At 38.5% G+C, this 13,767-nt stretch overlaps 1 protein-coding gene across 1 annotated transcript in view; it reads left to right on the forward strand.

Annotated features, from left to right (window-relative positions):
* The window catches only part of LOC126092842 (lysosomal alpha-mannosidase-like), a 324,038-nt gene that overhangs the window by 249,077 nt on the left and 61,194 nt on the right, over positions 1-13,767 (forward strand). The window contains exons 13-14 of the mRNA XM_049908575.1: positions 158-380; positions 11,045-11,162. Coding sequence (XP_049764532.1) covers positions 158-380; positions 11,045-11,162 — 341 coding nt within the window. The remainder of the gene's footprint in view (positions 1-157; positions 381-11,044; positions 11,163-13,767) is intronic.

Below are 13,767 nucleotides of genomic sequence, written 5' to 3' on the forward strand. Positions count from 1 at the left end.
GGATCTCTTATCTAATGTGACACAGGATGAAAGAATGAACAAAAAGTACAGTTCCTTCAGTGGTTTTCTGACAAGTTACTAAAATTTCCAGTTTAATTTGTTGCCTTCATTAGTATGAAATGATACAAATTTAGTTCTGACTTCATATTTGTTTCAGAACTTTCAAATAATATTTGACGAATTAACTGGTCTGATTGAAGCAGTGAAAAATAATGGAACACTCATCCCCCTCAGGCAAAATTTTCTCTTTTACAATAGTGCAAGTGGGGGAAGCACATTTTCTGGGAATCGTGTCTCTGGAGCTTACATATTCAGACCCAGTGAACAATATGCAACTCCAGTTACAGAACCTACAATCATGGGAATGAACATATATAAAGGTACAGTATTCACTAACAATATACTGAGTTAAATGGATTCAATAATAATGTCTCTTTCTTGTTATATTATTTTTATTAATGTATGTTACCTAAGGTGTTGTCTAATGATTTTCGTTTGTGTAGTGCAGCTGCACCACTCACCACTACTGCCTTTATTAAAGTATTGATTTGAATGTACTGCAATTTGTACTTTTTTGGTACACAGTGTATTTCACTGTCATAATGCTAGAGACCCCTTCCAGCCAGGAATGTTGAGTGAAAAGCATGTCTCTTTATACTGCAGACCTATTACGTGTACATTATGCATTGTAGTTCAAGGCACACTTGTAATCTTTTCCCAGTTCTACAAAACTCTTTGTTTAACAGCTTTCAAAATCCCTTGAAAACACAAATACAGTGGTTTAATAGGTGTAGGGACTTAATGAACTGTATCACTGTCTGGAGGCCAGAATCGTATCTCTGACCTCAGCAGTGCTGTGGCAGTCAATGTTTAGCTTGCTAACATGTCGAACATTGATTGTAACTCATGCATTAATGAGCAATAAAGTTTAGTATATACTTAGCACACAGTGTAATTTATGTTCCATATAGCTTATCCATACCTTGTAACTATATAGGGGTTAATGTTGGCAATGATACTTTTCGCAAAAGATCTGAAAAATAAGTTAAAACTGAAACTGACATGGCTTGAATCTGTTGTTGCAATGAAAACAGTGCCAAGCTCTGATCTAGAGCCAACACAAACTGGGACACTGAGTGGTGTACTGTGGTGTTCAGCAATGAATCTCACCTCTGTTTGTGGTGGTCAGCCAATGACAACACTAACATGATGACATAGTGGAAGCTCACAGGAAGGTGCAATTCTTGAGATTCTCGCCTTCCTGACTTCTGGCATCACATTACAGTATGGGGAGCTGTTGGATATGACAACAGGACTAATTTGGCAATTGCTGAAGGGAGGCCAAATGGTTACCAGTATGCAAACCCTTTTGTCATACCATTCATGAAGGGGTATAAATGGCATACTCTAATATGGTAATGAGAGACCCAATATTGCACTGTTGCTTCCTTGAGGAATGTAGGGATACTTGACTGGCCCACCCACTTCCCTGATATGTCACCCACAGATCATGCCTGCAATACAGTGGGAAGACATATACATTCATAACAAACTCATCCAGCAATCTTTATGAAAGTACACAGTATGTGTTTCAGGCATGGCAAGATATTTCTCTTATGCCACAACAAACAAAAGATGTTAGGTTAACAGATGACTTGGTGTGAAGTAGGCACTTACAGTAAGGCAAGGAATGTTCAAAGTTGAACAGTTATTTATAGGTCAAAATGTATGGATATTATTATTAATCATTTCAAAATCACTTGGAGGAAGGTTCAGTACAGAACAGAAAAGTTCAAACTAGTCACAATTAATTCAAAATGTCAGTGCACATCAGATGGAGAAAAAAAGAGAAATATAACTGAACACAGCTTTAGACCCTTTTAACAATTCAATATTGGAATTCCACAGCACCCATGTGAGTCCACCTAAATTTCCTAAATTCCAGACTAATGCTTTACAGTACTTCCACCAGTGTGTGCACACTGATACACAAAGGTCTGGTCCAGACTTCAATTGCACACAACCAGTCATCTATCGATCTTCCAGTTGCTCATTGTCTCAGACATTCCTAATGTCTTGGAATCTACTGAGAGCTTTCTTGGTACATCTACCATCAATTTACGCAGCTACATGTCCTGCCAGCCTCCACTTCATTTTAATTACCTCAAATCAAATCTTCACTAACACATAACGTGCCTCATACAACCAACAATTACAACACAGCTGACATTATGTACTAACACTACACAGGGTGATCAAAAAAAGTTTACAAACTGGTTTGGCACATCAAACATACAACAAGGAGCAGTAACCACATAGGAACTGAGGAACGCAGAGGCCATCTGGCGCTACTAAAAGGGAATTGCAGTTATTCAGTCACACACTACTAATGGAAACCGACTACAGTAGGTGCTCAATGTGTTGTCCAGATGCATCAAGACATGCATCAGGCTGATGCTCCATTGAACATCACACTCTCTCAAAGAGACCTGGTGTATTTTGAAGACATTCTGCAGCTGCAACAATCCTGCCCACTAGGTCCTCCAGTGATGTAATAGGTGTTTCATACACAAAGCCCTTCACCTACACCCCTCCCCCACATACAAAGAAACAAATTGATTGAGGATAGATTTTGAGTTCATGGTGACCATGTGAATAGCCCACAGGGACCTATTCCTTCACTTGTCTGCTGAAATGTGCAGGGGTTCTGTCTTGTTGAAATTGAATGTGCTGATGGTCAGGGATTGGAACACAATTGAGCATGTCTGGTAGAAGCTCTTGCAGGAGTACAAGATACATGTGCCCATCAAGTTGGCCCAAGAGAATACATGACCCAATTAAACAGATTTCGATGATGCCAGCGCAAATGTTAAGGGTAGATTTGCATTGTCAGGCATGCAAATGTGCAGCATGTATATTCACATCTGCCAACATATGCTGACTGGGAACGTTCATCACACTCTCGAGTGAGAAGGCAGCCACATCATTGAAGAGGACACTCACAGTGAAGCTTTGGTCTGCAGCAGATTTCTGCAGAAACCACTCCACAAATCCCATGCACTTGCTGTAGTCCTCTGGTTGCAACGCCTGGACTCATTGGAAATGAAACAGATGCAGTTCTTCATCAAGTACAATGCACAAGACGGATGGTTGGAGGATATCAGTGGCATTGGAAACACCTTGTATACTTGTTGATGACATACACTGCACCCTTTTGAGAATGCTTTCTTCTGTGACAACTGTCTGTAATGTTCATTGGCGACCAACATCCAGCTTGTGCACACTGAACAAACCAGTTTTGCACAATTGGTGATGCAGGGTGGCAAATAATGTGTGACATGATACTATATCACAGCTTCTCATCCATTGCAATTGGACATGCCAAAAATCAAATGCATCTCAGCCATTTCATGGTACTTGTAGCTAGCCACATTACTCCCCCAACACTTCCACGGTGTGAATAGTGTCACACTGTGCATTCTGTCTGTCTTAGTAAGGCATTGCCCTCTTGTGACCATAGAGCCCTCTCGTGTCATTTGCAACCCCCAGTTCCTATGTCATTACTGATCCTTGTTGTATGCTCAGTGTACCATGTCAGTTTTTTTAAATCATCATGTATATAAGCTAACAAAATTAATCTAAGGTCATGATACACAAATTGTTACCCCAAATCTTACCAATTTCATCTAAAGTTCTGCTGCCCACTCAATCTACGGAACATCTTCATCCATTCCTACTCCAGTCCTGCTCTCAGTCCTGTGTCCCACAGGTCATTCCCTTGTGGATGACATGCACAAGACCTGTCCCATACACCCATCCACTACCTCATAACGTACCCCATTCACAGGCATTTCCTGCCTTGTAAAAGGCAAAGCTACATGTGAAATCAGTCAAGCAGTATATCAACTATGCTGCAATTACTGTGCAGCTTTTTGTGTGGACGTTACAGGTAACCAACTGTGTACTCACATCTGTACATGATGCAAAGCAGGATGCCTGACATCAGAGTTAAATAAAGAAAGATGCTCGGAATACAGAAAGGGCTCGCCCTGGGGGCAAAGTAAAGGCTGACTGCCAGTCTAGACAGGGCCAAGACTGAATGGTAGGAGCTGCCCGCTCTGTCTAAAGTCTGAATTGTGAGATAGCATCTGCTCTCTCTCGAAGTTAGAAACTGAGAGAGAGAGAGAGAGAGAGAGAGAGAGAGAGATGCCACAGCACACTGCCCACCAGGATCCTCGAGCAACCAGACATGAGTTGGCTCATATATTCCTTATTGGCTAAGATGTGGCATAACTCTGTGGTTGTCAGGCACCTAGGCACAGTAGAAACTGGTGCTGGGAGTGTATTTGGCAGATTTGATGGAAATACAGAGTTTGAAATAAATTTTTTAAATAAAAATCATAAACATTTCCAGACTGGCTGGCCATCCTGTAGACGCCAATGGGTCACCTCCAAATTGTGGCAAACACAAACTTTGCCATCCAGTTGCTGAATATGCTGCAAGTAGCAACACCAATGACTTCAACAGCTGCTTTGTTATGCATGTTAATATTCTTGTCAGTTTGCTTTCTCTTGGTAGTACAAATCTGAGACACCATTCCTCATTTGCTCTGTACAAAATCTCCGTGAAATGTGTTTTATTCATCTCATAAAGTACATAATTTCAGAACATATCTCTGATGTGCAGGAGACATGTCCAGGTTACAATCCACTTACTTGAAATTTTGTCACACTTTCAATATTACCTGGTGAAGAATTTACTTATTTAAAATTTTGAAAAACTTACAATATTTACAATCACTCTAATTATTCTAAACTTTTATTCCATTTTAGGGATCCAGCTCAAAGTGTCACTTTGTTGTTCATGAAATCTTCCCCCGAGTAATAGCATCTTTCACTTAGAAAATCATATAATTTGCTTTTAAAAATATTTATCTTCTTATTCATTATGTCACACCCTTTTATATTGTTTTGAATTTTCATGACCATATACTGAGATGTCTGAGCACACAATTGTAAGTGATGTGAGGTGAGCATAAAGACTTATGTCTTGTGGAATGTTCAAAATGGCTTTTTGAAGGATAGGAAAAGAATCACCTCAAAGATGTATAAAGAGGGGACAGTTAATATTTTTAGGTCTTTAAATAATGGTCGAAGTGAAACCCTTGGTTGGCGCAGTGCACACTTTATGAATGATTCATTTTTGCAACTTTAAAATTCATGTAACGTTTCATGAGTTTCCCAAAAAATTATGCCACATATAATAACAGATTCAAAGTAGCTAAAGCATGCCATTTTCCTGGTGTCTGTGGCAACGGCTAAAATTTCCATTGAAAATGCAAGACTGTTTAATTTATTTGCTAGATGCTCTACAAATGAATTCCAACTCAAATTTTTGTCTAAGTTTATTCCTAGGAATCTGACTGAGTCAAGTTCTTTCATTTTCTGATTATTGTAAGTAATATGGATTTCTTCAGTTTTTGATTGTTTGGTTTTAAAGCTCATTATGTGGGCTTTTGAAATGTTTAGGCTTAAGCCATTTAGATTGAACTATGTTTCCAAGTTACTTACAATATTCATGATACTCTGTAGTATATTGTCAGAATTTTCATTTTCAATTAGGGCAGAAGTATCATCTGCAAACAATATTAGATGAGTATTTATATTGAGAAGTAAGTTATTTATGTAAAACATGAATAAAACTGGTCCAAAAATTGAGCCTTGTGGAACCACCTATGATACAGTTTCCACTCTGAGAAGTAATCTCCTCCATTTGATGTCATTATTACCTTTTGTTTCCTCTCCGTGAGATATGATTCAAATCGTTTCAAAGCAATATCCCTTATTCCATACCTATTGAGTTTAAAAAGTACCAGGGCATGGTTTACAGATTCAAATGCTTGTGTAAGACCACAGAATATGCATGCAACTTTAGCTTTCCTATCTAACGATGAAGTAATTTTTTCAGTAAACTCATTTATTGCACGTACTGTGTTTTTACCTTGTAGGCAGCCAAATTAGTTACTTGAAATGATATCATACTGTGTGATGAAGCTTTGTATCTGTAAAGCTGCAATTTTTTCAAATGTTTTTGATATGACAGGCAGTATAGAAATGGGGCAACAATTTCCCATATCATCTTCTGAAGGAGCCTTTTGTAAACAATGGTTTTACTTCTGCATATTCCAACAGATCAGGAAAATAGCCTTCCTCACATGGTTTGTTTATTATGAGAGAGAGTGGATGAGCTATTATGTTCTAAACTTTTTTAATTACTTTGGTTTGTATCCCATCCCAACCTGCAGAGGCTTTGTGTTTTAAAGATAGTATGACATTTTCAGCAACTTTTGTTGGGACTGTGTTGAATTTTTTAAGACATTCAGTGATATTGCCTTTCAACCCAAAACTATTTACTTCCTGCTCATAATTTGCTACATCTAAATAATATTTTGCTACATTTATGAAGTACTCATTGAAACTCTAAGATAGTTGAGCTGGATTTACAACAGATTTTTCCTTAAGTTTGATTTTTGAAATGTCTTGATTGTAATTTTTGGCACATAATTCAATCTTAACTACAGACCTACTGCCCTTGTTTTACTTGTTTGCCCTAGAATGGATTTATTTGCTATTCCTTTTGAAGCTTTCATAACTTTTTTAAAAATAGTTTTATATTTCCTAATATATTTTACAAAATCAGGATCTTTGTTGTACTTCAGTTGATTGTGTAGCTTCCTTTTCTTCTCACTGGAAATTTTTATTCCTGGTGTGATCCATTTTTCCTTACTTGATGTTTTATTGCAAAATGATCTTGGTGGGAAAGTTTCATTAAATACTTCAAGAAAACTTTTTAAGAATCACGATTCCCGAGATAACACTTAACTTTACTTAGTTTCTCATAGAATATTTCAATATTTGTTTTATTGAAACTTATTCTGATCCAAGTTTTTCTTGCATTATCTTTATCAGTTTTTGGCAGTCAGATAAACAAAGCTGAGTGATCAGAAAGTCCTAAGTCTAGATAGAGTTTATGTTCATTATCAAAGTAGTAATTTGTTACAGTGTTTTAATTTTATGACTTCTTACATACTATATGCTAGTTATAAATGTTTATTATGCACATACACCCTTCAAAGTTATTACAGAAAACATAAAATTATCTGTATTGTACAGCACGGATGCATGATTACATACATGTGTAAAGCTAAGCCTAGTGAAAAAGATGAAACTTACGAGTTTGATGTTTTCAAAAAGTCTTTGCTAGATGACTGTTTTCCTCCTTTAGGCCTCTTCTGTGCTGCAGAGTCCCTCCACTTACACAAGCAGATGGTATTAGTCGGAGCTGCTTCTTCCTGCTCACTAACATACTGTAGCACTACCTCAATCGTCTTGAACCCTTCTGAATGTGGGAAGAGATTTCTATTGTCATCTTGTTTCATCCCCCTGCTTCACCATCCCCGCAATATCATTGTCAGTTAGTTCACCAACTTCATCATTTGCCATCAATTCTGTAATGTCCTCTCACTGACATTCTCAGAACCTGGTAAATTTTTTGAACAATCAAACAGCACTATTGTTCCCCTCTTTGACTTCGGTTTCACACATGGAGTCAAAGTTATGTCCAGCTTCATTGTCTAAATGAATTTTCCAAGGTTCCACAAGTTATATGTTTGGAATTTTTTCACACAGTTTGGCCAACCATTTATGACATCTAGCAAATCACTCATCTTCAGAATGGTTACACTATTATCAATCTCTGATACCAACAATCTGAGAAGACAGTGGAAATACATTTTTTTTATTATTTCAAGGATGCCCTATCCATAATCTGAGAAAGAGCAGTCACATTTGGTGGTAAAAATAATGTTTTCACATCTCTGTCTGTGAGTACATTGCTGGTAAGATGCAAAGGTGTGTTATCAAGACACAGCAGGACTTTCTTGGCAAACTGTTGTCTTTCACATATTTCTCTACAGCTGGTGCAAATTCATTTTGGAACCAGGTTTTAAAGATTTGTCAATTCATCCATGGTTTTTTTGCAATGAGTGTAATGTAGGGGCAATGATCCATGATTTTTCAGGTTTTTGAAAATTCTAGGTCTCTGTGATTTTTCTGTTAATGTAAGCATAAGCTTATGTGTGCCACTTGCATTACTGCAAGCCTACACAGTAAATTGTTCTTTATTATTCTTGTATCTAGCTGCCACAGATTCATTTCTTGAAGCAAGCATTTTCAGAGGTAGCATATTGTAATTTTAACCATTCTCATTGCAGTTGTACAACTTTTCACCACTAGTTCACTTCTTGTCAATTAACTTCGAAAGATAGTCTTTAAACAATGGCAGAGCCTCACTGTCAGTGACCGAGCGAGGTGGCGCAGTGGCTAGCACACTGGACTCGCATTCGGGAGGACGACGGTTCAATCCCGCATCCGGCCATCTTGATTTAGGTTTTCCATGATTTCCCTAAATCGCTCCAGGCAAATACCGGGATGGTTCCTTTGAAAGGGCACGGCCAACTTCCTTCCCCGTCCTTCCCTAATCCGATGAGACCGATGACCTCACTGTCTGGTCTCCTTCCCTAAAAAAACAACAAAAAAAAAACCCTCACTGTCAGCAGATAGAGCCTCTCCACTAACGAGAATCTGGTGAATATTGAACATCACTGACAGTATATTCTGAAGCTTCTTCTATTTACTGCTGAAACTGCAATGCTTTTCCTTGCAATACTGGCCCAGCAATGGGCAAACCTTTTCCTCTTAAATGTTCACCCAACAAAAATAAAGCCACCTCAACTTCCTTATGCTTACCTTTCAACATTGTCTTTCTTACTTTTATTCCACTTCCACTAACTTTGGAAGCACACCACTTTTCAATTTCTGCTCGGTTTTTTTCCAGTCTCCAACACTATTTTTTCCTATCCATAACACCAAAGCAGTAGTTTTGGCTGCTACTCCAGAATCAGTAACATAATAAGCATACTGTTTCTGACCCACAGTCCCTACAAGTTTTTTTTTTATCAGCTCTTTCAGACTCTTCAATGAAAACACAAAGAAGTGTATGCACTGTAGGTGTCTGATATGCCACTAAAGAAAGAAAGACAACAGGGTTGCAAGCAGAGCTGCTCTCTAGGCATGTTCATTCTCTCTGAGGGCTAGAAGAGGGCTTCTTGGAATTGATTGTTGAAGAGTGGTTCCAGTAATTTATTCAATGTTAACGCCACAGCATGTATGTTATAAGCGTGACTTCAAATGCGCTAGAAGCACAAAAGGCATACAAAACATTTTGAACAGCCTCACAGCATTGTAACCAGTACTCACTTTCGAAAGTTTTGGAAACTCTGGAAAATTACAAAACGGAGAATGAATTAATCTCATTTTATCTTGGAAAAGTACTGTTATGATATTAATTAAGTAGGCTGGATAGTACAAATATAGTACATATATATGATGAAGTGGTCCAGTAGGTTTGCAATGCCTGATGTTCTTCCTCATTCTATGAACATGAAAGTGCTCATTGCGTTTGATGACTGTGATGGAAGACAGCGTGTGTGGACTGCAACCTGTGAATCACATAAACACACTGCTGCATCGTCCATCACTCAGCCTGTTTTGGTAGGTGGTTCACTCTAGCGGCCACCCTCAGACTGTTATCACATAACACCTTTGTTAATTTGCATTAATTGTTTGCTAAAACTTACAGTTATTTTTGCAAATAGCGTAGGATATAACAATCAGTGTCATCATGGTAATGGTAGAATGTGTTGGGTGTCCGCATGTGGAAAGGAGCCAGCTGTTGAAAGCTAGTGAACACTATTTTGTGTTACATGCATCTATGCAGCACCACATTATCAGTCTGCTATAGGTGAGGGGTTGCCCCTTATTGTATATGTCAGAGACAATTAGTAGACAGCGGTGATATACATAAAATTTCATGTTATGTCTTGCCCATGATAACTTTGATATTCATCACTCAGGGTGAGCCATGACCAACAGACTAGCTGAACACGATTATAGGTGCAAATTATTGAAGTCTGATTCTTCATCTAAAGAGTGTGTACTACGCAAATCTCACAGCTACCGGACATAGCCCATAGTCCCCTCACATGCAGCCGAAACGCAGTGTCATGACTGAACTATCATGATTGACAGGCTTTTGGCTAGTGCTGTATGTTGGAGCAGTACTGGGGCATGAGGGAGGAAGGCAGTGTTATTGTTCTCTACATTTTACGGGACATCTGCATCCTCCCCTCTACCACCAGCTTTTCTCAACTGCACAGTTGGGAGTTATCCTTAGAACATATTCTCCATTCCTGAAATCATCCAGGCCTCAGTCTATGATAATCTACTATCCCCACAACCTCCACCAAAAGGTTTCTGCCTCATCTGTCCTATCACTTCCTCCCAATTCACGTCCACTCACCCTCACTGTGTGCAGATCTCTGCTGACATACCCATCAGTCTTTTCCTCTTCTCTGTTCCTCTCCTTTTTCTCTCCTCAATCCCCTCCTCCCCCCCCTCCCTCCCCGCCCCCCATCCATCATAGTCTCCTGACTGTGCAGCAGACATCCTTGTCCTGCCACTGTCTAGTCCCTTAATCCCCACATGCTCTGACAGGCAGAGCTCATATCTCTCCCCTCACCGAAAACCTGCTATGCCTTCATCTTCCCCACCCACTCCAGATTGCTGCATCTCATCAGTGTAGTTTCATAGTGGCCAGAGATGGGGATCATTCATGCATAATGTGTGTGTGTGTGTGTGTGTGTGTGTGTGTGTGTGTCTTTTTTTCTTTTCTGAAGAAGGCTTCGGCCAAAAGTTCAATGTGTAACACACTTTTGATTGTGCCTGCCTGCAACTCAATGTAACATCTTTACGGTGAGTGGCAACCTATCTTTTTCATAACACTGTTGATATTCAAGCCTGGACTTTCAATTGTTTGATTTTTTTCTTGGAGTTTTCTTTCAGCGAAAATCATGTCAGCTATGTCTGGACATATGGAAAACACTGTTTCATAATCTTTAATGTTTTTATTTTTATTTTGTTACAGGAGAAATTGTAGATGAAGTTCATCAGATCTTCACAGATTGGATAAGCCAAGTTGTTAGGGTTTATAAAGATGATAACCATTTTGAATTAGAGTGGTTAGCTGGACCAATTCCCGTCAAGTAAGTGAATGGCTTTAGTGTTGCAATTTTGCTATTGTCACTGTTTTTTCCAAAGTAAACATGCACGTTTAGTTGGAAATATAAATGACTTGGTAGTGGAAATAAAAATAGAAAATTTTTGAGGCTTTTGCACTCACCTGTTGACGTATTTCCTGTTGGCTTTTGTCTCAAGATTTTTGGTTGATGGGTGTTCAATGATTTTCGTGATGTTTCACCAGCACAAGTGGCTGGCATTGCCAAAGATTCACTCTCCACTGATGGTGGCCATCAGCAAAATGTCATAAAAAATCATTAAATCATTAAAGAAATGTCATCCAAAGATTCTGAGAAAAAAGCAAACAGACAATGTGACAAACCATAAAATACTATAGATAAATACCTTGTTAACTAATCATAAAATACTGTAGATAAATATCTTGTGAAATATCTATAATCTCATTTATCTAGAAGCCAAAGTTGTTGATTCATTCACTCATTCATTCAGTTGAGTTTTGTGAATCACATCATGAAGGAAAGCCTTAAGGGATAGGAAATGAATCAAATTATATATTAAAAGGCAGTTGTAAGTATATTACAAACAAACTATTATAAGTTCTAATCTACTCACACTGATAACTATGGGAATTACTTACAAATTACTTCATACACATATATTTTCAATCTGAAAAAAAACAGCTACTTTGACAAATACCACCACCACTCTTCCTACTCTACCAGCTGCTGATTTTCCATCTAACGCGTCAAACAAATTAACTTTACAAAGACTGCTATCTGATGTCAATATACTGGCTAAGTCAAGGTCTGTTAAATGGAGTTATGCATAATTTACATTCACAAGTACAAATATTAGAGGGGTTAGCTAATCACATGTTCCTTTGCATTCCTTTTGAACATCTAGTCATTTTCAGTTTCTTACCTTATGTCTACCGTCAGCCTTTTATAGACTTTGATACCAAAGTATAAACCTCAAAAGTGAATACTAGATGTTGTTGTTGTTGTTGTGGTCTTTAGTCCAGAGACTGGTTTGAGGCAACTCTCCATGCTACTTTATACTGTGCAAGCTTCTTCATCTCCCAGTACCTACTGCAACCTACATCCTTCTGAATCTGCTTAGTGTATTCATCTCTTGGTCTCCCTCTATGATTTTTACCCTCCACATTGCCCTCCAATACTAAATTGGTGATCCCTTTATGCCTCAGAACATGTCCTACCAACCGATCCCTTCTTCTAGTCCTAATGTGCCACAAATTTCTCTTCTTCCCAATTCTATTCAGTACCTCCTCATTAGTTATGTGATCTACCCATCTAATCTTCAGCATTCTTCGCTAGCACCACATTTCAAAAGCTTCTAGTCTCTTCTTCTCTAAATTATTTATTGTCCATGTTTCACTTCCATATATGGCTACACTCCATACAAATACTTTCACAAACAACTTCCTGACACTTAAAGGTATACTCAATGTTAACAAATTTCTCTTCCTCTGAATCACTTTCCTTGCCATTGCCAGTCTACATTTTACATCCTCTCTACTTTGAATATCATCAGTTATTTTGCTCCCCAAATAGCAAAACTCATCAACTACTTTAAGCATCTCATTTCCTACTCTAATTCCCTCAGCATCACTTGGTTTAATTTGACAACATTCCATTATCTTTGTCTTGCTTTTGTTGATGTTCATCTTATATCCTCCTTAAGACACTGTCCATTCCATTTAACTGCTCTTCCAGGTCCTTTGCTGTCTGACAGAATTACAATGCCATCGGCGAACCTCAAAGTTTGTATTGCTTCTCCATGGATTTTAATTCCTACTCCGAATTTTTCTTTTGTTTCCTTTTCTGCTTGCTCAATACACAGATTGAATAACACTGGTGATATGCTCCAAACCTGTCTCACTCCCTTCCCAACCACTGCTTCCCTTTCGTGCCCCCTGACTCTTATAACTGCCACCTGGTTTCTGTACAAATTGTAAAGAGCCTTTCACTCCCTGTATTTTACCCTTGCCACCTTCAGAATTTTAAAGAGTATTCCAGTCAACATTGTCAAAAGCTTTCTCTAAGTCTACAAATGCTAGAAACATAGGTTTGCCTTTCCTTAATCTATCTTCTAAGATAAGTCATAGGGTCAGTATTGCCTCACATGTTCCAAAATTTCTATGGAATCCAAACTGATCTTCCCCAAGGTTGGCCTCTACCAGTTTTTGCATTTGTCTGTAAAGAATTTGTGTTAATATTTTGTAGGCGTGACTTATTAAACTGATAGTTCAGTAATTTTCATGTGTCAATACCTGCTTTCTTTGGGATTGGAATTATTATATTTGTCTTGAAGTCTGAGGGTGTTTCACCTGTCTGATACATCTTGCTCATGAGATGGTAGAGTTTTGTCAGGGCTGGCTCTCCCAAGGCTATCAGTAGTTCTAATGGAATGTTGTCCACTCCCGGGGCCTCGTTTTGACTTAGGTCTTTCAGTGCTCTGTCAAACCTTTCACGCAGTATCATATCTCCCATTTCATCTTCATCTACATCCTCTTCCATTTCCATAATATTGCCCTCCAGTATATCGCCCTCGTATAGACCCTCTATATACTCCTTCCACCTTTCTGCTTTC

Source organism: Schistocerca cancellata, chromosome 1 (assembly GCF_023864275.1).
Source record: "Schistocerca cancellata isolate TAMUIC-IGC-003103 chromosome 1, iqSchCanc2.1, whole genome shotgun sequence".
NCBI lineage: Eukaryota > Metazoa > Arthropoda > Insecta > Orthoptera > Acrididae > Schistocerca > Schistocerca cancellata.